Consider the following 24,375-nt stretch of genomic DNA (forward strand, 5'->3'; position numbering starts at 1 on the left):
ATCTTGAGTCTATAGACAGTTATGTGACTGTGTTCAACATCATATCTAACAAAGACTCTAGGTATTGTGTTTCCTATAGTGTTCAACTGTTAAACTTCAACCGACTAGGTATTTGTGCCTTAATGTGTAACTGTTTTCAGATCCTTAACCTGAAACCAGAGAAGCCCCTGCAGCGAGCCACAACCAGAGTGCTTTACTAAAAACTCTGCTTTGTTGTGTAAACATTACAATTGCAGTGTAGTCCCGCCTTCATCTGACCTTGTGTCAACAAGTGTGAAGGTTATCTCCTCTGCTGCATTCAATGTTTCTCTCTCTCTCTCTCTCTCTCTCTCTCTCTCTCTCTCTCTCTCTCTCTCCTTCTCTCTCTCTCTCTCTCTCTCTCTCTCTCTCTCTCTCTCTCTCTCTCTCTCTCTCTCTCTCTCTCTCTCTCTCTCTCTCTCTCTCTCTCTCTCTCCTCTCTCTCTCTCTCTCTCCTCTCTCTCTCTCTCTCCTCTCTCTCTCTCTCTCTCTCTCTCTCCTCTCTCTCTCTCTCTCTTCTCTCTCTCTCTCTCTCTCTCTCTCTCTCTCTCTCTCTCTCTCTCTCTCTCTCTCTCTCTCTCTCTCTCTCTCTCTCTCTCTCTCTCTGTGTGTGTTTCTCTCTGTTTCTCAGTCACAATGGAGCAGCACATAGGCAATGTGTTCCTGTTCAGTAAAGTGGCCAACGTCATCCTCTTCTTCAGGCTGGACATTCGGCTCGGCATCCTTTACCTCGCACTGTGTGTCGGTCAGTGGCTTTATAAACCAAATACTTTCCCAGTCACAACAAAATCTGAAGGTTCATCATTCATTTCAATGGTGTTTTTTACAAGAGTGACACCCACCTCAAAAGTAGTCGAATTAAAATGTGTCTTTTGCGGTTGGGCATCACACTACATATGCAGGGTATCCTGTTCATTGTTAAGCAGAGATTGATCCTCACACATTTGTTATTTTTAGTCAGCTTTGTCGGTAAATGACTCCTTAATGTGACATTTGCTGCGTAAAATAAAACATCTGCTCTATTTCCCTGAATGCTAATGTTTTATTTTTTCTAAATTGAATTCATTTTTACAATAAAACATCTGCTCTATTTCCCTGAATGCCAATGTTTTATTTTTTCTAAAAGTGAATTCATTTTTACAGTTATTTCAGGCAAATTACACATTAAAACACTGCAGAAAACCCTCCAAACGGGACTGTATTAAAGTCAGATGTTTACTTGGATCTATACTGTATATTCCCATACAGTTTCTGTGGAACTATTAGTAAATATCCAAAAAAATCAACATTTTGGGGAAATTGATTAACATGAAAACACTTTAAAAACAACCCACAAAAGCCTGTTTTATTACAGATGTTTTCGTCCCAATATTTGTTGTCCTCAGGACATCACTGCTAGAGATTAAAGGCTCCCATTTCTATCATGTCCTTCTTTATATTCTAATTTTTGTAACTTTTCCACTGAGGTAAAGTCAAACAATCTGAGCTTTTCATAGCTTCAGAACATCTAAAAACTTACATGTAGCAATTGTTTTCCATCTGTGATGGACACATATCAGTCTCTTTATCTGTGCTTTGTCTCCAGCATTTCTCATGACTTGTAAGCCACCTCTCTACATGGGCCCCGAGTACATCAAGTACTTCAGTGACAAGACCATAGATGTGAGTTTTACACTACGACTGAGCTCAGTTGTTGTTTAAATGCTTGTAAATGTATTTCATGATGGAAGAAGACCACCTGGGTGTACAGCAGGACTCTGATATGTTCAGTAAAAACTTTGAAACAACTGGTGGGCTTATGGTCGGGTAATATAAGTTTTCAGTAGATGTGAATGACTTCTCTACACCTGTGTAATCTGTTCTAATCTAACTCTGTGTCATCGAGTCATTAGGAGGAGCTGCAGAGAGACAGTCGTGTCACCTGGATTGTTGAATTCTACGCTAACTGGTCCTCTGACTGCCAGTCTTTCGCCCCCGTCTTTGCCGACCTCTCACTCAAGTAAGAGATAATATAGACCCTTTAGAAAACGCTGCCTCAGTCAGGCCCTGGAGCAAGTTAATTAGTCACTTATGACAGGTCACTAACAGGTGTTGTGATGGGCTGAGCTGTAAACTAGACAAATACACATCTTTGACTATAAACCTACAAATCACTAGTTATACATTTACTTTTATAACCATGATATCTATTTACGGTTTGTAGGAAGTGTATTTCTTGAAGAAGTTGAATCTTCTGAGTAATACACAATAGGTTTTAACACGTTTCCTGTATCTGCTGAGTATTTTTTAGTTCTTTATTTGTACTGCATTTACTGTAAAGTCAGTGTTTGATGTCTTGGATATGAAACAGAAATGATTGTAATTATTTAATACCAGCTGCAGACACTGATTTCTGTCAGTTAGATGCTGCACCATTATAGTGTATTTTGTTTTAAGAGCATTTGTTCAATGGAAGATTGGCGTAATAACTCCCATCCATATCTTACTGTATTTCTGTTCACATTAGACATTTTTAAAGTTAAGATTTTAGTCATAACAAGTTGTATGACTTTCCTTCAGTACTCACAATCCCATTGTTGGATTAAGCTGCTGTGTGTCAGTTCTGCAGAAGAATCCTCAGTTTTGACTTGTGGCCTAAACGTCTTGTGCATCTTCCCCTGCATACTGTAGGTACAACTGTGCTGGCCTCAGGTTTGGGAAGGTGGACATTGGACGCTATGGAGATCTTTCAGAGAGGTAGGTCATTTTCACCGCTTTGCATGTCTTTTAATGACGCAGTAGTTTTAACACCACAATATATTGATGTTTTCTCTGAGCACAGGTAATGACGTCCCATGAATTCTTTCTGAACAGCTACAGGGTTAGTACTTCTCCTCTGGCAAAGCAGCTTCCATCACTGGTGCTTTTCCAAGGAGGGCGGGAACTTATGAGACGTCCAATGGTGGACAATAAAGGGAGAGCTGTGTCTTGGACCTTCAGTGAGGTAAGTCTAATCTGTACTGAGCACACGGTGCATGTACTGTCACATCCGACACACCTATGCTAATACGAAGCTTACTCAATTCCTAGGAGAATATTATCCGAGAGTTTAACCTCAACGAGCTCTTCCAAAAATCCAAGAAGCTGAACAAAAGTCGTGCTTTGAAAGAGGAGGAGCAGAACGACACTCAGCCAGAGGAGGGCAGCGACGAGCTCCACCCTGAGAATGACGAGATGGAGCAGCACACAGAGAGCAAAAAAGACCAGTGAAGAGGATGATTCAGAAAGGGGCTGTGTGGAGTCTTCCCTTTTTTTTTACAGCATCGCCATGCCTTAATGCGTTACATTATTGCCAAAAGTCCAGAATATTATGGGATGTAGAGGAAAATGGGTTGAACCACTACTTGATATGTCTATGCAAAGTCTTTACTGTGGCATGTAAATACCTGGATTTCCCTGGTGAGACTGGGTCTGATGCAGCTATGCAAAAGACGAGCAATGATTTTGGGACATTTTATTACTTAAGTTATTTAAGAACTAATGCCTTTTTTTAATGATTGTATTTGGCATGTAAACTCTTGCTGCCTGTGTTTTGTTGTTCAGTTGTGTTTACTGACGTCTCATGTTTCAAAAATGAGGTGAAACTGGCATAAAATTACGTAGTGCAAAGATTCATGACGCATTCACCTTTTCATCAGTTTGACCTTTTTATTCTGAGAAGACATCTTTTTAAAAATTCTTTATAAGGCCATTTTGGAAATGTCTTTAATGTACTCGTTACAGATATTTGTGAAACTCGTTCCATTCATCACTGCCCACAATAGCGATATTTTTATCTCACATAGAAGTATACTTTTACTGTACTTACATAGTTTCAGATTGTTCAGTGGCCACCATCCTTGGCCAGAGCAGGAAGAAAAGTAGCACAGATTCTCACTATCTCTGAATAACGACTACCTGTGCGTCATTAAATGATGCTTCTTTTCTGGTTACCGCCCACGCATCAATCAGGTGGGCTTTGACAATATTCTCACAAGTACGCACACCAGTGAAGCATTCAGCACGACAAACAAAAATCACATGCACACTGAAGACATAGCCTGGAAGTTGAAACCTTGGAACACGGTTGTTTGGGTTGAACGATGCTTAGGGCTGAACAATTAATCTGTGTTTCATTGAAATATGGACTAGGTCAATGTCCAAAACCACAGGAGGCGCAATATTTCTTAAAGAAAAAATGTAATGTGAAAGTATTGTGATGTTTTAGAGATGTCTCGGCCTACACATTATAATCTACAGTCTCAACAAAATAAAATGTGTTTGGAACAGATCCTCACAACTGTCCGTAATTCTCTCGAATATCTTAAATCATATGGCAATTGCAATTTTAGTCGAGGTAATCGCAATTTGGTAGGGTTTTTTTTTTCCAAATCATTCAGCCCTAATGACACTTGTGTGCATCAAGCGTGTACTTTCCCCCAAAGACGTGCTATATTCAGCCAGCTTCTACCTTCTACTGCTAACACCGCTGTAGGCCTTGAAAGCAAGAATAATATAAAAAGAACCTTTACTGTAATGCCCAATCCTGACACTCCAGTACACACCTCCCTCTCTCTAATTATTCCTTTCTTAACATTGGTGTAGGTAAAAAAAAAAAAAAACATGAACTGTACCTTGACAGAAGTTCTAAAAGTCAATCAAAATAAAATCTCATCTGCCTTTGTTTTTTACTTCAGGGAAGTGTAAAAAAAATACAAACCAATAATAAAAAATGTGCATGCTTCACTATGAATGGTCTCAAGGCAAAAAAAAAAAGTCTCCAATTGCAAACCAGTCCCTCCTTGAAATTCTTTTCAGTGGCATATTGCATTTACAATTTCACTTATAAAGTTTTTTTTTCATAAAAAAGTTCCATTCTCACTCTTGTTTCCTCAAAAAAAAATGTATCTGATATTGTGTCATAAACTAAAAGGTTGTCTTGTCTGGTGGAATAAATAAGCCCTTCCCTCACTGCCCCTATTTGGCTGGCCATCTGTTTAAAGGTTAAAGGTTCTGCTAGCATTTTGACTGACAGACAAAACATTAAAAAAACAGAAAAGGAAGAAAAATAATAAAACACCAAAAGACATACAATGATCTTAAAGCTACTAACAGATCTTGCATAATGTCTCTAACATGAACATTACGAGCGTACATTCCACGATTCCAAGATGCTTGTGCTGCAATCGTGATTGAGAATTTCTTTGTGGCTTTTTCGGAAAAAAATTAAACTGAATTATTTGCCACTTCAGCTGTTCACCAAGCGATCATCATTCTCTTTGGACGATGAAAATTCCAGCAAGAGCTCATGAGTGGCTGATGCAGCCATTAAATACAAACAGGCAACTGATTTGAAATGGCTCTCATTAATAATTACACACAGTAAATCTTCCACCATTACCCATAGTCATCTTTGATATCTGACAAGTTGTCCCAATAATAATCTGTAAGATTTTATACATTTATATAAAACAATACTTAAAAAAAGATTTATAAAACTAAAATGATACTGTGTTTATAGGTTGGATTTTTCTCTCCGTGACTCTTATCGATAAACAGGCTGTGTCGACCGTTCAGACAGTGGAGACCATGTTTCTATTGGTCGACAGTCCTAAAATCTTCCCCCTAAAATTCTAAATCCACTGGATAAAGGCCTTTCCTTAAGTGTCGGACATGGTGGTCAATACTGTGTGCTAATGTACCAAATAAAACAGCAAATCTTTGAATAGCAATGCGTGTTCTATAGACATATCTGTACCCAGCCGTGATGATAGTCACATCAGTCTATGGCTCACAAAGTGGCTAAATGGAGACGAGTCGATCCTGTGAAAAATGAACCAGCATCTCCTTTTACTCTTTGTTCAAATCCGAAAGGCTAGCAGAGAAGAGTGGCCAGTGGCGTTACAAACATAATGTCAGTACCAGACAGGTCTGCTCCTTTAGTCCTTTGCAGTGGAAAACAGTCTTTCTTTTTTAGGAGCCTGCAGTCGTGAATAATATCCAGCTCGGGTAAGAGACAAGTGGAAGTAGTCCAGTGACTTTTTCCCCCCCTCCTTTTGATAGACCGTGAAGGATGTCTGTCTCTCAAACCGATATCTCGTAAGTGGTCCCTCCGACGCCTGTCACTTTCTTCACTCCGCCTCCTGGTTTGGCTGTGGTGTGATTTGCCAAGACTGGGCGAGAGGTGGATCTAATGGACAGCCATCAGGAAGGGGAGGGGGAAGAGTGGGGGCAGATTAGGGGGAAGACAGAGGATAAATGGATGTGGAGGTGAGTGGTTCTACTTCAAAAACAACAACAAGCACAAACAGCAAGATATTTCTCTACCATCGATCTTGTAAGGCATTTAGTAAATATACTTAGTGAGTAAGGAAAGGAAAAGGACAAAGAAGTAAACAGCAGCTTGGTTAGGCGTGCTTCCACAGAACTAAACACATAGTGGCATGCTTTTACCACTTATCCACAGTCCACCAACTGAACAAATAAACCTTTCATGCACAATCTCAACTCTAAAATATTGAATAAGCAAAGACTGACTGTAAACCGTGGAGGAAAAGGAAGACTCACACAGATCAGGGAGGAAGAGGAGGGCTGACAAACCAGGGAGGAAGAAGAAGATAATTAGGAGGAAAAGGAGGAGCAGGAGGAAGAGTAGCAGGCTGACGGATCTGGCGGTGGATCACTACTCACTGTGATGCCTGTTGCCCTCCTCCAGCTCCTCCCCCACCCAGCACAATGCCTCCTCCTGCGGGTCGAGGCTTGTACTGAGGCCCTGTCTCCCCAATGTAAGACTGGGACTTGCCGAGAGAGAGGCCGCGAGGTGGCGGGGAGACAGGGGGCTCTTGTGAGCGAGCCCCAGGGGAAGAGGATGAGGAGGAAAGGTTACGAGGGGCTCGGGAAGAGGAGTCCTGGTTATGCTGGAGCAGGTGCTGGATCTCAGGAGGCCCAGAGGAGGAGGGAGGGGGCGGGCTGACGGCACGCAGGTAGGCCCTGTGGGGGGAGGAAAAAGTGGCAGAGCCCTGGAGCAGCTGCCCCTCTCTCTGCTGGGCAATCTGAGCTGAGAGGAAGGGCGACGTGTAGCCCTGCAGAGGGCTGCTGGGTGACACCACCTCAGGCTGGCCTGTTATAGTCGCTGAGGGAAATGGAGCACGAGGTTTCTGAGGCGACAGCTCATGAGCGGCTGACTCGAACTCTGGGCTCTCGGATGGTGTCAGAAGGCTGTCATAGGACAGGCTGCCATTCCGAGGCGTTTGATTGGCCAGGCTTTTGTAGCTGGTGTCTGTGGTGCCCTCTGATTGGAGTGTGGCCAGCGGGTTATGTGCCGTGTGCGCTGAGCGCAGACTAGAGGAGCGAGAGCCGCCAGTGGACAGAACCAGAGAGGATGGGTAGGAGGTGTAGGAGCGCCCAGTCAGAGAGTAACCTGACATGCCCCCTGGCATCATCCAAGCAGTCCCGCCAGGGCCTCCGGGGCCCTCACCCCTTTCCCCTCCCCCTCTGCGCGCCCCTACACCTCCTCCTACCACTGTGGTCCCGTCCAGGCTGCTCGGCTCCGAGTGGTAGCTAGGCTGACGGCTGGACTGGAGGATGGAGGGAGATGGAGAGTCAAGACTCTCCCCACGGCTCATCTGAGATAAGGAGAAACAGACAAAAGGTAGAGAGGGAGAGGAAAAGTGTGAAGTAGATGAAAACATGAGTGAAGAGCGGGGGAAGAAAGACGAAAATCACCATGTTACCTCAGGAATAGAAAACATATCCCAAAGAACAAGATCTACAGATTCTAACAGAAAAAAAGAGTGGTGGGGAAAAATTGGATGCTTGACCGGTGCTTTACTCCATCATCACACTACTGGATTGGAAACATTGACTGGCTTGAACAAGCACTGACACTGCATGTCAAAGACTGTGTGTATCAACACATAAATGGAAATACAAATGCATACAGTACATGAACTACACATTCCAGTCAATGTGGTCTCAAGGGAAAGGAAGATCCACTCAAACACACAGAGACAGTCAAAGGGATACACACAGATGACACTAGCTGAGACTTACTGATCGACCGATGGCCACTGAATGATCAATTCAGAGTGTAAAAAAAAAAAAAGGGGGCACGGTATTAACCACAAAGGAAATTAGAAGGACGAGGGCATATCAGCCAACAGACCATGGGTGTGTGTATTTAAAATAAGATATTTAGGAATTCTTACGTGTCTGTGTTTTCTATCAAGCAAAGACATGCAGTTAACTTCACTCTTAATTGAAGGCATTTCCTTCTTGATAAAGGCCCATTGTTCCTTAAATAATCTTAATATACAGTATCTACATAATGTTATGTGAATAGTTCATAGGCAAAGGTCTGTACAACTGTATAATGACATGTACCTTGTTAGGGTGCGTGAGGGCAGTGTGGTTCCTTCCTGGGCTGCTGTAGGCTGGTCGGTACTTGTACATTGACGGTGTAGGTGGAGCTTCAGTCAACAAGCTGCTCTCTGAGAAACCAAAAATGACATTTGAAAGAGGTGTGTTTGTGATTAGAAAACAAGTGTGTGTGTATGTGTGTGTGTGTGTGTGTGTGTGTGTGTGTGTGTGTGTGTGTGTGTGTGTGTGTGTGTGTGTGTGTGTGTGTGTGTGTGTGTGTGTGTGTGTCTCACCCTCTGTGTCAGCACGGGGCAGGCCAGGGTAACGAAGCTCTGGCTTTGGAGGAGGTGGAGGCTCTGCATCAGCTGACTGGCTCTCCATCTGATCTAGACTGCTCTTGGACTGGGGAGACACAGAAGAGTCATGTAAGCAGCAGACACAAAGTATCAGGCCGTGTTCAGAATCAAAAGCCTATTCCTTGACGTGAATGACGAGAACACGGGGTTGTCCAGCAAAAGAAGTTGAACTCAGAGTATGCTGTAACACCATCTGCCAGTGCAGGCACATTGCAGTTCGATTACTTTGTAACTTGAGCTATGTACTTCTATTGTTTACTGTGAAATTGTTGCAACAGAGGATGGAACAGTTGTTGCCATAACAACTTCTTAGAGGTATTTAGTCCTGTTCCATAAACCATTGTTCAAGGTTTTGGCATCTGATAAACTTTCAACTCACTGATTTACTCAAACTATTTTTAGTCTGAACGCCCTCTTTAGCAGCTGCTAACACATGGACTTCATTATCAAGACAAGGTAGGATTTTCTTCTGTTATATACTCTTATTCAGTGTGCCAAATACTCTGTGGCAACCAGTCACACATTAACACACACACACACACATACATAAATGCAAAGAAAGAAAGAAATATTATTTTAAATGTTTTAACAATTTGGCAGCACAGGAAGACATTTTTCATCTCCTGTCCAGAGTCCTGGACGTTTCCAGTTTTGCATACCCTTCGCACAACTGCAAAGCTTATCATTGGAACCAGCCCTTTACTTGCAATTATCTCCAAATCAATTTCTGTCACACCTCTTCAGAACAATGCATAATATTAAGCAAAGCTGGTACAGTGTGAATATCTTTATGAATTATCTAAAGGCCTTAAAATTTAAGTAAATGGAAGGAGTCTGTCTTTCGATTTTCTCAACAATCATTCAGTCAATCGACTGCACACTCACACTTGCTGGGTGTGTTGCTGAGGACCCAGGTGCAATGTCAAGCCTGAGCTATAGAGTAGTTTAGTAGTTATTAGTAGATCATTATGTACACACTGTGTAGCTGCATATAAATGCACTGGTAAAAACAATAGTATGTTTTTTATTTACTCATGTTGGCCGTGTAAATTTGCTTCCTGCTATATTATCTGTGTCACTCGTGTTGAAATATTCTGCATCTTTCACGTCGCCTCATTCGGGCCACCCACTGCAAGTTTGCTTCTTTGATTTGACTTTGTAGGAAATTGCACCATCCAGTAACTTGAAAATTTATGTCACAATATAGATAAAAAGAAAATAATTTGCCTCCTTTTTTCATCCCACCACAACAATGTATTCAGTAAAGGATACAGTACATATAAATTCTTTAATAACGATGATTTACTACATCGAAGCTTACACGTGTAGTTCGCTTGCTTTTTGTGCATTTCTTGGATTTAGTATCACTCACCCTGGTGCTGTGTCGGTCATTCTGGATGCCATTGTCCAGGACCTTGGCTTCGAGCTGGGCCTCAGTGAGATGCGGTCTAAGAAATGGTGGCTGTACGTCCACTGCCTGAGGGCTCCGCCACCGGCCCATGTATCTATGAGAGGGACATACACCTACATTTAAATCCTAATTAAAATGACAAGAATTAAACAGCTAGTGTAGCAGTATGTTGCTTTATTGGCAAAGATTATCGAACACCAGACGCCACTCACACTGAGTGCTTGTACTCATGTATTCCATTCACTAACAGACAAGTGAGGACAATAAAAGAGGAGGCTGGAAAAGTAGATGGGGAGAGAAAGCAATGGAAAGAAAGAGGAAATGGAAAAGAACTAAATTGTGGAGCTGAGTGTTAAGGAAGGGGAGTAAACAGATGAGTGCGGAGGAGAGAGGAAAGGCTGACCTGGGGGCCTGGGAGCTGCAGAGGACATGAGAAATATTCCTCATGCAGCCGTTGGTGAAAGGGTTAACACCTCCACGAAACTTCCCTGTCACCTACAGGGAGAGGGAAGAGAAGAGAAAAACATTAAAGCTCGCATGAACACCAGCTTTAATGATGAAAATAAACTGTATGGATAAATTCAATCATGTACACAATCAGCTCCTGTATGTACCTGTTCATTTGTGGTCCTACCGCGGGCCACCAACACCATGTGAAACCCAGTCAGGCCAGCGACTGGGACAAAAAACAGACCAGCAACGCACATTACAGCCATACTGTGAGGAGAGGGTCAAGGAGGTTACAACAAATCCCAGGCTAAAAATCACAAATACAATGCAAAAAGAAAATGTTAAAACAATGTGTCCTGCATCTTTTTAGCTGCTGTGTGCCAAATAAAGGATACGTAACAGCAGCATGTGGCGTGTCCAGCTGCTGGCGGTGGTGCAGGACATAAACCAAGCCGAAGCCAAACACGTTTATGATGTGGGTGGTAAGTGATAGCAGGAAGAGGAAGAAATAGCGATAATTCCTCCGACCGATGCAGTTGTTCACCCACGGACAGTGGTGGTCAAAATCCTGAGAAGACACAAGAATGTGCAAGCACCAGTAAGGATAAGACAGAGAGGAAAATAAGGGTGATGGGCAACAACTACAACACATCAAAATCAGACAATTCTTCCTCCCATGCTTACAATGGAAAACTGTGAACAGGACAGATCTAGGCTGAGCAGTGAAGTCACACAGGACTTTATAAGAGTCCACTGTGAAATTAAGACTTACTATTAAAACCATGGAAGTATTGTTTCCAGACTGCTGATATTTGGATACATTCATTTTAAAATATTTATTTCAATAATTACAAAGCCAAAGATGTGTTCGAAAAGTTCCACTGATATGCAGTCAATAAGTGAAATATATAGGAACAGTAACAGCGAAAATACATTTTAAAAAGGCCAAAAAAAGGGAGCCAGGACAATTTCCCTGTATAACTTCCCTTAATATTTGCTCCTTTTCTAATTAGACCCATAATACAAGCCTTTGATACAATGTGTGCGTGTACCTCCACACAGTTGTCGCAGACTGAGCAGTGCGAGCACCGGGGCGGGCGGTAGAAGCGGCAGGTCGAGCACCACTTCATGCGCACCTGGATCCCTTTGATCTCCACCGTCTTATATAGTGGAGCGCGGAAATCGTCCTCTTTGTCCTCGTCCTCCTCCGCTAAAGACAACAGAACACAAACACTGAGACTGCACAAACATCGTGACACCGGATCACATGGTATCCCTGCATTGTGTTATACTTTTTCCTCTATTTCTAATGGATCGTGGTCATTACTGATGATTCTTTTCAGTCTTAGTTTATCTGTCATGCACTAAAAAAATTGCACATGATGTGTTGTACATGTTGTGATAATTAACTTCCTAGGGCTAACACTGTTCATGTGTTTACCTCTGGGGAAGACGCCAGGGTCCATGAAAGTGGCCATACAGAAGTTGGCGAGGGTGAAGAGGAAGATCACGGCAATATAGATGGGAATGACAGAGGAGAAATACTCTGACAACCATGGGCACCTGGACAGCATGAATCGGGATTGAAATAAAATATAGATGGATATATCATTGCCATAACTACTAGCCTACATTATTTCTTGAGCTATTCAAGAGCAGCAAGTAGATCATGGCTTGAATCCCAGCATCTGCTTTTAAATACACAAACGGGAAAAATAAGCAAGTAGCTCCTTTAACTGAAAAGCCATTGTGCAAGGCAAGTTTCCCCCAAACAGCTCCAATGAAGCCGGAAACAGAAGACTATGATTGTAAATGGGGAGCTCACAGGTGTAGTTGTGAGGAACTGTGTGAATACAAGTGTTTAAAAGAGGGCAGGGTTGCTCTGAAAACTTTCTATGAATAAATAAAAGGTTAAACAAGCAACAGGGCACCTTCATATAAAACACAATACATTAGGATATTTAGACATGCCTTTAGCACACACACAAATGTGTACAAACACTAGCTATGTAGTGACACAACTGTGTGTGTGTGTGTGCGTGTGCCTGTGTGTGTGTGTGTGTGAGCCTGTTGCATCATGTTTGCATCTATGAGCAAGACAGAGAAAGAGATACTTACGTGAAACAGAAGAAGAGGGTGGTGGATCCGACGAGGAAAGTGGTGGCAGCAGAAACCGGGACATATCGGCTGGGACGAAACGGACGGGGAGGAGCAGAAGCAGGGACACCTACTCCTCCCCCGACCCCCCCACCGCTGAAGTCCGGCATCAGAGACAAAGAAAGAGGGGAGGAAGACAAGAGAGAGAGGTAGATACCTACGGTCTACCTACTGTAAAGGGAGCTTTTACAGGTCAAAATGGTGAATGTGGTGTTTGTTTGGGAGGAGGGGCCATGACTACAGACTGGAAAGAAAGCACTATGCAAAGCAGCAACTGAATGGAAACATGAGGGATTCTCTGGGTCCAGATAAATGATAAATGTCTCCTGGCACTATCTAATAATCACTCAAAATTAGAGGATTTTTATACAGCGAAATACAGTTTTACTTGCATGTGTATAGCTTGTTGTAAATATTTAATTTGTGTGCATAATAGAGGCTTATAAAAGCAAAACTATACAACAGCAATGTGATACAAAAATATGTGCAGGTAATTCATAAATATTTTTGTATGGCTTTAATGCAACTGTATTTGGTGCAACAATATAAATAAATCTAATCTTACTGCTCCCTGGCACCAGTGCAACCGCCACACTGTGTGTGTTTGAACACAAAAGCACAGACACTCGGGTCTAAAACTGGAGCAATCTAGGTTTATCTCCACTCCTGAAACGCAGCGTTTACATTAATGCTCACCACTGTGCTTGAGGTCTGAGTATGCCTCTCAGAGAGAATGAATAAAAAACAAAAAAGACAAGAAAATAAAGGAGGTAGTGGGTGGATAACCAGCAGGCCGAGAGCAGAAGCACATAGAGGAGAACAGGCAGAGGATTGAGCGCAGCAGCTGCTGATGACTTCTGCGATTGTCCCGAGAGGGCTTATTTAGGCACTGGGTGGGTGGAAGAAACTGAGAATGGCTGCAGAAGGTACAGTTCCAGCGTTTAAAACTAAGTCAGCAGGGGAAAAAAACAACTAAAACAAAATTCACTTTTAAACTAGTTGTGAGAAGCTGCTTAACGTCAAACAAAAGTCCAGCTGGAATTTATTTTCAAAAGGCTGATAAAAAAATGTTTAAAAAATGATGTTGAGCCTTTGCTTAACAACTAAAATTGCTTTAAAAAAAACAAGCAGGGTCCCCTTGTTCTTGAGGCCCCTGCCTTCAGTCTTTGTGTCAATATGGGGACGAAATCAACTCATTCCAAAAAGGAGCCCTGTGTATGTCATCGAGGTGTCACCAAACTTGGCAGGGTTTGGGCGTAGAGACCTCTCCCACCTCCAAATTCTCTGCAGATAGACCTCCTTTCCCATTTTGCATCTCTTAAACAAAGCCATGTGCAGCAGTGGTGTTATGTAGTTTGATGCATCTCAGTCACTTTTTATCTTTGTCCGCTCGTCTTCTTTCACCCACTGGCTCAGTGGGTGAACTGCTTGATGCCCCTGAAAAAAAAAATTAAGCATTACACTGTCAGTGAGTGATAACTTAGTAAACAAAAACTAACCATGCCAATAATAACAGCTGGAAGTAGTACTTCTACTTTATTTGATCAACTGGCAGCTATTTTGATAATCAATATAATTTTAAAGCAAGAATTTCAAATATGTGATGGTTCTCGCTTCTCATTTATAAGGATGTGCAAAGTTTCTTTGTCCTGCGTTATAGTAAATGACAACCCTTTGGGGGTTTGACTGCTGGTTGGATAATAAAAGGGCTTCGGGCTTTAGGTGAGTTATATGGGCATTTCTTTTGTTCTTACATTTTACAGACCAGACAAACAACAAATCAATAAAATACTTGGCAGAATAAATAGCTATAGTTTTGGCCTTGCACATAATAACAGAATGGACAACAAGTACCAACTTTTTCAGCCCCAATACCGATACATGGGCTCTGAGTATCTGCAGGGACTGAGTACCAATCAAACGAGTGTTTGATTAAAAAGCTGTATGCATCACTGTGTTGAAGTGACTGGGATCATCCATTGATGCAATTACTGGGGGGTTGAGTGGTTAAGTTGCTTTGGATAAAAGTCGGCTAAATTACTGTAATGTAAACATTGTTTTACATTACACTATATTTCATTTAGCTGATACTTTTCTCCAAAGCAAAAGTACATTCAACCATGATCGTACAAACCCAGAACAGCAAGAATTAAGTAATTTTTCTTAGCTTTAAATAAGCCAAACTACATATGCCACATGTGCTACATATATAAGTGCCATTTATTTTGTTATATGTGTAAGGCAACATCAGGCTTGACTGAAACATTAATTTTCTAACTTTGCAAAACAAAATGTGATAAATTAATACAAAGATAAACATTAACGCATTAGTATTTATTATTAAGATAATAAAGCATGCACAAGCAACTTGTTAAAAAAAAACACTTCAAAATGAATATGATTTACAGTTGAATTCTAAACATTTATGGCTGTATGCAGCAACACATTGGCCAAAGTTTAAACAGGAATGATGATCCCAGTGTAATATATAAACAGGATTTAATTGATCAGATTGCCCAGATTGTCACCAACACCCAATACAGCTATTTGAGTCAGTATCTGCCAAATATCCAATATCCGTATTGGATAGATGCATCCCCAAATAACAACATGTATGAACCTATGCATGTTTCAGTTTCTAGGTTTAAGCTCCACTGTTAAAAGTAAATTCCATTGTTAGGTTACAGGACAGAGTTATCAAAGAGAAGCAGAAGTTTCACTCTGATTTCACAACAATTGGGCTGACTAACTGTACTGTCTAAAAAGCTTGTGTTACACTGTGACGCCTGTGCTTTTCTCATCATTACTCATAAACAGAGTTGTTCAACAACAGTCTGCTGTTATTAAAACACAACGTTGTCACCTCAATGCCCTCAGGTAGTCATATTAAACACCTCCCACTTATGAAAAATTCAAAACACCACTGATACAGGTCTGTGCCGAGCCTGGACGTCATTGACACACACACACACACACACACATCTGATGTTTTTGGAGAGCTTAGAGAAGTTTGTTCAGAACAGGACTGGTCACGATATAGCAGTTGTGCCAAAGGATATCATCAGTGGATTTGGATGCAGCAACAAATCTTTGAGTCATATGACAAATATCATACTTGCATTTGGTAAATTTCATATTCACAAAGCAACATTCTCTAAATCCTTCCCTAACATAGTTGAATTCAATGTGTACATGGATTCATTGGCCATTGTTACGAACAGAACAGGTGAGCGCACATTGACATTTTTTGATGAACTGTTTTCTGTGGCCCCTGTTTGACCTATTGTTGTCGTTGTTTATGTTTAAATGTGTTTGTTTTATATACTTATTGTACGTATGTATGTGTGTATATATATATTGTTTAGCTGTATTTTTGCACACTGCTTGATGTTAATCTGAAATAAAGATTCATAGATTGAAAAAGAAAACACACACACCAGACTAATTTCCCTCATCTCCATGTGAAAAAGCAGTATTTGCGGTGCTAACACACCGAAAACGGATCTGAAGTCACAGTGTAACCTGATAGTTTTGGACACACCCCTCTGTTCAACCACCACCAGCACTGACAAATACAGAGCTGAGGCCGAGGCAGAGTATTTGTTGTTAATCATCTCACCTGCCCCACAACAACAAATCCCCCCTCCGAGTATTATAGTGGATGTTAATCCTAAAATCTCCCGTGTCGAGCCTGTCATGTCACCGCAGCAATCTGCAGTGTCCGATCAAACAAATGTAATAAACATTTCCCGGCAACAGTGACACTAACAGACGCTAGCTGGTGTCTTGTTTAAATCTATATACCATTTGACTGACTTATCACTTCATGTTTTGACTCACACGGTGAAATAAACCAAGCGTTAGACAACAGGCCAGGGCAGAGCTACACGACTGTAGTCAAGGCAACTAACGTTAAACCATAATGAACCTCAAACCAACACACTTTATTAAACTAAGCAACACACGCTGTGGTGTTTTAGCTCGATGTTATAACGTTTAATGTAATAATGACATATTCATAACGTACTTAGTAATCAATTAGCTCTTCCTACCTAGCCCGGAAAGTTTTTTTGCGACACTGCTCAGTCCTTTACCACAGCTAAAAAGAGTTAGCTTACCTGGGTTTTACACAGGCGGAGTAGCTTTCATTGAAGGCGAGATAAATGTAAGTACGTTCAGCTAAACAGACACCATAAAGAGCAAGTAAAACAAACAGGACGTACCTAATGCCGAACATAGGAGCTGTCTTGCCTGTAAGGGTGTTGGTCGTTACGGTCCTCCTTGAGTTAGCCGCTAACAAACTAGTTAGCTCGCCTGCTAGGCCGACATCGGAATCCCGGAACTAGTCCGTCGTCCCTCAGGTGGGATAGGCAGCCAATCAGAGAGCGAGCAGGTGTGGTCTCAAGAAACGAGCTCAAACAAACCTCAAACCTCAGTGTTTTTAGTTTTTATTAACAAAATGATCAAACATGTAAGTAAAATAACAGACACAATACAGTCCTTCCCTTCAGACCTTCAAACACACACACACACACACAGGCAGGCAGACGTACAGACACCACTATCTTATACGACCCCTCACACCCACTCCACATCTTAATGTTCTTTTGAGGTTATATTTTACTCTGTATCTACCGTTGTCATTCTGTATCCACCTTTCATTGTTTAATGTTATGTTAAATTGTGTTTTCCTTAACTTATGTTTCTTTTTTTGCACACGTCTAAGAAAACTTTCCACTGCTTTTTGCAGGGGACAAAAATGTTTTCTGATTTAGATTCATATACAAACAATATGGCTTAACATTCTTCACAGTATTATAAAGGACCAGATGCTTACAAAAGGTGCGCAATTATAATACAATATAATTAAAAAATGTATTAAGCTAGGGACTTTTTGTAATTCATATTATTCAGTATTGTTGAAAAGCTTCACTGAATTACTTTGTTTATAACTTTAAGGGCTTTCGCATACAAAATAGATTCATGGTGAAGTATATTAAAAAAAGGTTTTAATAATTAATCCTAAACAACCCTGAGTACTAGTGCCTTCATTTTAGGTGTTATTTTAGATTCTCAGCTTAAATTTAATAGACATGTTAAGAAGCTGTGCAAAACTGTCAAGACCAACTTTTTTTTTTGCCTTATAACACCATATATACCTCTGAAGGCAGCACAACAATTTATGCATGCCATGATATTTTCCCACTTGTCACATTGTATAACCATTTGGGGTCAAGCCAACCAAACAACAATGAAACCAATAAAATCATTATACAAACAGGCACTTAAAATACTGGATCAGAAACCTGTTAGATGGCACCGCTGCAAAATCCTCAATCAACATAATTTACTGGGTTTTGACAGCTTTGTAAGATTTTCATTTTTAAAACTTATTTTCAAGTGTGTGAACAACCTTGCTCCAGAAATACTCAGCCAACTGGTAAACAAACAAAAACAGTAGAATCAGAACCAGGGTGCGACAAGCAGAAATTGTATAGCAGCGAAACGTAGAACAACATTGGGACAATCATCCTTCACAGTGTTAGGCACCAAGCCGTGGAATTACCACCGGACATCAAAACACTGACAGAGCTCTCGGTTTTTAACACACAAGTAAAACAATGGTTGAAACTGAAAAACACCTGTGAACACTGACCCTCAAACACAGGGCAAGTGCACACGTGTCACACGCACACACATTACTTGTTTTTGTCATTATGTGCGTTGTATTTGATGTTCTGTTGTCGAGTGTGTGTTTGTTGTTTTTAACTTTGCTTGTGTTTCTTTTAGTAAAGGCCTGACCAGGGACAGGGGTTGCAAATAAGTCTCGACTAGAAACCTGTATGCATGGCGTCTATTTTATATTTTATATGAAACAATGTTCACTGTATTTGTCCCTGCTCAATAAACTTCTAATCCATTAGAAATCAAATTGAACATATTACTACTCCCATGTGTAAATATAGATAGAAGAAATAGATAGAAATAGATATTTAGATGGAAATCAATAGAACACTATTTTCATTACCTCATAATTATATCGTTCTAGAGTCGAGGAGTTTCCGTTTACAAATGTAGCCAGGTCGTTACTTTCAGACTGTAAGTAACAGATGTGCTTCTTGTGATTGTGAGGGGGGGGGGCTATTGAACGTGTTTTTGTAGATTATTTTTATGTTACATCTTTGTGGTTTTATTTACAGAAGTACCTTTTAAAAATGTTTTGTAAAAAATGTAATACTAACAAAGATGGATTTATTATTAATTCTTAATAATCCAAAATAGCCGGCAGATGAAACTTACATGAGTTTGATTTTTTTTTTTTTTAGCAAAATTCTATATCCATAAAATAATTTGGCTTAACAAACTACCTTCCTTTTATTTTTTTAACGATTCTGATTTTAACTCATATTTGACCACTAAGGAAAACTTCAAACTCAAAAGTAATTGGCAAAAACTAATAAATTATTTAGGAATTTCACATTTACTCCTTTAGTTAAGCAGACCCCATGCATTTTTGTTATTCTTCATTCCTTTTCTGTTACTGTCTTTGTACATTTTAATTTATGTTATTATTATTTCTACATTGAGAAACATATTTTTGGCATTGTGTATATCTCTGGAACATGTAAGAAAAGTAATATCAAAATTTAATATTTTCAATTTAAAAAAAAACCCTGTGAGTATGGATTTGCTATTGGGAAAATGGTTGTTGTAACCCTCATACAATTTTATTTACAAATAAAGTTAAAGGACTATCTTAAGATCTTAAAAATAATACACACATATTATCCTTGCAACAAATTTAAAGCTAGCATTTCCCCAAGTTGATAATTTTGCAAGAACATGAACACTTGTCTCATAAAGAGAGACGTCTCTGCACTAAAGGAACTTAAAGAGTCAGATGTCTTTGTTGTGGCTTGTGATGCTGAAAACGCTACATCACGTTTTACAGATGGCTCCATCCAAAGTCTGTGCCTTGTTCCAAGTTCCACATTCATAAAGCAAGGATACTAAGTCTGTGGATTGGCTTTTTATCCCCTTGTGAAATACTGGATACATTTAAATGAGTGTATTTTTTTCAGTTTAAATATTAAATGTAAAAAAATTTAAATGTTTAACACCCTGGCATTTATCATTTCTTATGGATAACAAAAGAAGTAGCACTAATTTATAATGGTAATTAGAAGCAGTTATAGTACAGTAGCTTGGACAAACAATTCATTTGCAAAGTTTTCACCAAAGATCCCAGATGGGATTGCCACTGTTCAGAGCAATAGCACAGAAAATAAGAGGTAAAGACAATAGTTAAATTTAAAAAACAGGAAATGAATTATTAATGCAATATTTGTCTGGGCATCACACAGTATATGTTGTTTCCATTTGAGATATTGTTCCTGTACGTTAAGAAAGTGTGTCCATCCTAATTACAACAGCATGTAGACCTTCTGATTATGCTATTCTGCTCCTGTATGTTCTGGCAGGTGTTTACAGTATAAACACCAAATGAGCCTGTATTGTAGTGCTCCTAAACAGTTACTGTCAAACAGGTGCTGTAGGTCAGTTGGGATATAACCCACAGTCTAGTGGCCTTTGTCTCACGTCAAAACAGACACGGACACTACAGGATGTACACGACGGAGAAGGCAGGACACATCTCTCCCTTCAAAGACACATTCATAATACGTTTGCAATGTGGGATGAATCTTCGAGGAAATATTTTTACAAAGCCTACTGTGAAGCCATGGCATTGTAAAAGTTTTCCCAGGCTTGGTTAATTTGAAATTTAGTGAAGACACAAATGTTTTCATAACCGGTCCATTACGGACATATTCAAATTAATGTTAATTGATATACAGTACAATGCAAACGTAGGATAGGAAAATATATGGTCATGGAACTTATGGAACGTATAACTGACACAAAACAAAAGAAATTTATATTTAAAACATTTATTACTCAAGAGAAAAACAATGTTCATAAAACAGATTATCAAGAAAATAATTCCTGCACTGATAAAAAACATCCCTTACCAAAAATGACCCAAACATCTGGACAGTGTGGTCTATAAAATACGTTTACATTTACAGCAGCTTCCAATTTCTGTACTTAAATCTTTTTTTCTCTTTTGTAGTCCCTTAAAGCACAAAAAGACAATAAGAAAACAAAACGCTTCTTAACAGAACTCCTCCCCAACATGACCCCCACTTCTCTTGCAACAGAGTCCTCTTCCCTGAAGTGTTACTTCATTTCATGTCCATGAAGCGGATGTCCATGATAAGTAGAGTGTGTCTGGGCAGCGGTCTGGGCGCTGGAGACAGCACTTTCATTACCTGTGACTGCGTGTCCACATTAGTCACCACAATAAAGCCACACACGGGGCTCTCTACAATACCCTTTCTAGCACCTTCCTCTCCGTCCTCGGCACTGCTCACGCTCAGCACATGATACGTGAGGTCTCTTCCTGGTGTCACAGGCACCAGCTTTAGCTGTGTGTCATCCTGAGACATTCCCAGTGGCAAACACGAGTCCGGGATGGATGGTGCTCCGATCTTGTAGATGCGGACGTCTGAGAAACGCACTTCATAGGAAAAAGGGTAGAAGGTCACTCCGCGGAAACCGTAGAAATATTCGCGGATCTTCTCATCCCGAGTGTCCCGCCTGCACTCCTTGGAGCGCTCCACCACCCCTCCAGACTTGGGAAGGAGCACAACCCGTACAAAGTGAGGGAGATCTCGTTTGAGTTCATTGTAGAGCCTCTCATGGTCTAGCACCAGCACCACATCGACCTCGAAGGCAGAGGCACAGTGGACCAGAGCCTGGTACCCAGAGCCCTTCACCCAGCCACAGGTGTTGATGATACAGCCTCCCACGCTGGCCTTCCTGTTCACCTCACAGCGCTGGGAAAACACTTCAGCCAGGCATGATGTCAGCTGTATGTTATGAGAAAAGAACAGATTCAATTGGGCAGAGAGAAATTAAATAATTGATGACAACACAGACTCAATTTGTAGTTTGGCAGTATGCTTTTGGCTTCATACTGTCATGTTATGCAAAGGCCAGAATTTTTCTTTTCTCACCTTATTGTAAAGTTTGATGTTGGTCCCTGGGGTAGTAGAGCCAAAGTGGTAGACCAAAGGAGCCTGAACTGAGAATCCCTCCTCCACGTCTGCTGGGCGCTCAATGCACAGTGCCGCCACTGTCCCAGGTACAGACACCTGAGGAGCAGAATGTTGTTTACACCTAATAATTGATAAGATCTGATTTTGCTCTGGTACTTGTGCTGGTTGATTAAGAGCGCTGTAGTTTCCATGATTTTATGGATGAATAAGTTAAACCGTGAAACTTGACTGTATATTTCCAACTATGGCATGAATAACTACTCTGACTGAACTCAAATGGAAGTTTTTCCAACCATTCCAATAAATTATTGGGTACATCACAAGCAGAAGGTCACTGTTGTCAATTGTTATACCTCTCTTTATGTACTTATCCTTTTCTCCTACACCAAAAGAGGCATCTTGATTATGCTATAAAACAGATGCTTTGTATGCTGGTTTCTCTTTGCATGAATACAAGATGATGTCCGCATTATATGATGCAAATTAATTAAAATATCAGTTGTGGTCTGTGTCGATGTTTATTATAATAACTTCAATTCATCTTACCCCGCTCTGCCCAACATCCAGTTCCACCAGTGTTGGCCTGCGGCCAACCCTTACAGCATAACTTAATAGCAGACGGCACACAGTTGACTTCCCGACATCTGTAGGTCCCACCACCATCACCTAAGGGATGATTAATTATTCAAGGTCAATGGAAAACACATTATTAGGATCTAACTTGCAAAACAGCAGTTTTTTATTTAAACATACCCTTGGACCCCTCTCATTGTCCCGCTCTGCTTGTTTTCTCATCTGTTCCAGGGCAGCATGTGTGTTCAGGTAGAGCAGCATGGGAGTATCCTTTGACACATAAGCTACCTGTGGTGATGACAGAGAGACACTGGTTATTGGAGCCTCTGATTCATCAAATGTCAAACTCACAAAGCCACACAGGGTTAAATGTGATACCATATCCAATTGGTGAGTTGAATCACTAAATAAGCCAGAAGGCATCTGCATGGGCCCTCATCCAGGTGCTCACCTCTGGCTTTCCATAGAGATTCACACTGCAGCCTTGCCAGGTGAAAACTGCGATCTTGGAGCCTGGTCCAAATGTGTACTTCTTGTTGCGGTTCAGCTCTGAGCCAAACACCTCAGCCATTCCTGTAAGAAGCTCCAACTCAACTTGTTCTGCTGCCTCCCCTGCCTCCACCTCAAACCGCAGTTCAGTCTCCTTCTCCAGGTCAAACCTGGTGCTGACCTTCCCAGGTACGGGAACATCTTCACTCGTCGCTTCCACACCCTCTGTTGCCATGACTGACAAGAGAAAGTTTATGTTACAAATACATGGCAATAACAGCATAAAGACAATTTCTATTTTATATTAATGCCTTTCTTTACTATAAAATGTCAACAATACTGACAAATGCTTGTCAAAAGCTGATTTACAAAATGTATTTAACAAGGAAGTCTCTTGAAATACATCATACCTGTTACAAAAGAGACCAAGCTAAAATGTCAGCATAGTGTAGTTAACACATAATGACATAAATAAAAACACAATTTATTTACTATATTCACAAACAGAAAGACAAATTAGCACCTGAGAGGCATGGAAGAGTAGCCCGTTAGTGGCTATTGCTCATAATGTTAACATTTGAGGGACAAACTGGAGTTACAGATAATTTAATCTTTATACACTGTCAAACTAATGTCATCAGTGACCACTCAACTCTTAACTTGTCTATAGACACTCAATAAAATATTATATAACACTAAAATATTATATAACACACTTGCAGGAAAAGACTGGCCTTTATATTTTTAAAGATTTAGATTTTAAATCATATTTAACCAATATTGAAAACTTAGAACTCTATTGTATCTATGTCTATCTAACTAGTATATTATTTAGGCATTTCACATTTACTCCCTTAGCTCACCAGACCCCATACGTTTTAGTTTTTTATATTTTACAGTCTTTGTGCATTTTAATATGTTATTATTGTATTTACATTTAAAATACCTGCTTTTGTGTATAACTCTGGAACACGTGCGAAAAGTGATGTTTATATTGAATCTTTTCAATAAACAAACTTGACCAGCTAGTTAACAGTTAGCAAGTTGGAGCTAACTTGACGTTAGCGCTACTCATTTCTCCAGTGAAGGCAACAACAGCCTACGGACGCTCCGAATGCCTTTAAACTACTTCCACAGTGGCAGGGGAATGTGTATGAGTTTATTATTTATAGTGTAATAGTACTCACGGAATAATTTACAGCCTTATTGTTGAAAAATAGGTTCAAAACTCTGGAGTTGCGAGTAACCAATACTGTCGCTGGTCGCGTGATGATGAGGTCACGCAATTCGTCATCGTGTGCTATGACCAATCACGTTCTTAGAAATTATTTGGAGTCTATCCAAATGATTCATAATTAGAAATGTATTTATACCGCTGATATAATAAAACATTTTTAAGGGAATGTAATACTATAGCCCACGTTTT

At 40.5% G+C, this 24,375-nt stretch overlaps 3 protein-coding genes across 3 annotated transcripts in view; 1 reads left to right on the plus strand and 2 right to left on the minus strand.

Moving 5' to 3' along the window:
• tmx2a (thioredoxin-related transmembrane protein 2a) overlaps nucleotides 1-3,672 on the plus strand; it is a 5,790-nt gene extending 2,118 nt beyond the window's left edge. The window contains exons 3-8 of the mRNA XM_083915174.1: nucleotides 650-763; nucleotides 1,604-1,680; nucleotides 1,911-2,017; nucleotides 2,689-2,754; nucleotides 2,872-3,001; nucleotides 3,088-3,672. Of these exons, the coding sequence (XP_083771300.1) occupies nucleotides 650-763; nucleotides 1,604-1,680; nucleotides 1,911-2,017; nucleotides 2,689-2,754; nucleotides 2,872-3,001; nucleotides 3,088-3,267 (674 nt within the window). The 3' untranslated portion in view covers nucleotides 3,268-3,672. The remainder of the gene's footprint in view (nucleotides 1-649; nucleotides 764-1,603; nucleotides 1,681-1,910; nucleotides 2,018-2,688; nucleotides 2,755-2,871; nucleotides 3,002-3,087) is intronic.
• A 2,305-nt stretch (nucleotides 3,673-5,977) lies between these two features.
• On the minus strand, nucleotides 5,978-17,100 carry zdhhc5b (zDHHC palmitoyltransferase 5b). Its single transcript, XM_083915152.1, has 12 exons — nucleotides 16,992-17,100; nucleotides 12,730-14,205; nucleotides 12,053-12,174; nucleotides 11,664-11,821; nucleotides 11,007-11,179; nucleotides 10,776-10,878; nucleotides 10,565-10,656; nucleotides 10,123-10,255; nucleotides 8,688-8,796; nucleotides 8,419-8,525; nucleotides 6,727-7,661; nucleotides 5,978-6,226 (listed from the first exon to the last, which is right to left on the minus strand). Exons 2-12 carry the CDS (start codon nucleotides 12,876-12,878, stop codon nucleotides 6,121-6,123), a joined length of 2,187 nt encoding a protein of 728 aa, XP_083771278.1. The 5' UTR covers nucleotides 12,879-14,205; nucleotides 16,992-17,100; the 3' UTR covers nucleotides 5,978-6,120.
• Nucleotides 17,101-20,813: 3,713 nt separating this feature from the next.
• Nucleotides 20,814-24,207, minus strand: clp1 (cleavage factor polyribonucleotide kinase subunit 1). The gene is made up of 6 exons (XM_083915752.1): nucleotides 24,137-24,207; nucleotides 22,912-23,186; nucleotides 22,641-22,748; nucleotides 22,434-22,553; nucleotides 21,846-21,983; nucleotides 20,814-21,698 (listed from the first exon to the last, which is right to left on the minus strand). The coding sequence occupies exons 2-6, from the start codon at nucleotides 23,182-23,184 to the stop codon at nucleotides 21,012-21,014; spliced, it is 1,326 nt and encodes a 441-aa protein (XP_083771878.1). The 5' UTR covers nucleotides 23,185-23,186; nucleotides 24,137-24,207; the 3' UTR covers nucleotides 20,814-21,011.
• Nucleotides 24,208-24,375: the final 168 nt, after the last annotated feature.

The sequence above is a fragment of the Echiichthys vipera genome (genome assembly GCF_963691815.1).
Source record: "Echiichthys vipera genome assembly, chromosome: 6".
Classification (NCBI taxonomy): domain Eukaryota; kingdom Metazoa; phylum Chordata; class Actinopteri; order Perciformes; family Trachinidae; genus Echiichthys; species Echiichthys vipera.

What these genes read in the sequence shown, in the direction of transcription:
- zdhhc5b (XM_083915152.1), bottom strand. Translation starts at nt 12,878, where the DNA reads ATGCCGGACTTCAGCGGTGGGGGGGTCGGGGGAGGAGTAGGTGTCCCT. An exon ending in ATGACCGACACAGCACCAGG is followed by an intron (nt 8,797 to 10,122) that starts GTGAGTGATACT and finishes GTGTCTCCCCAG; the next exon opens with TCCAAGAGCAGTCTAGATCA. An exon ending in GCCCCGTGCTGACACAGAGG is followed by an intron (nt 8,526 to 8,687) that starts GTGAGACACACA and finishes TTGGTTTCTCAG; the next exon opens with AGAGCAGCTTGTTGACTGAA.
- clp1 (XM_083915752.1), bottom strand. Translation starts at nt 23,184, where the DNA reads ATGGCAACAGAGGGTGTGGAAGCGACGAGTGAAGATGTTCCCGTACCT. An exon ending in ACAATGAGAGGGGTCCAAGG is followed by an intron (nt 22,554 to 22,640) that starts GTATGTTTAAAT and finishes ATCATCCCTTAG; the next exon opens with GTGATGGTGGTGGGACCTAC. An exon ending in TGGATGTTGGGCAGAGCGGG is followed by an intron (nt 21,984 to 22,433) that starts GTAAGATGAATT and finishes TCTGCTCCTCAG; the next exon opens with GTGTCTGTACCTGGGACAGT.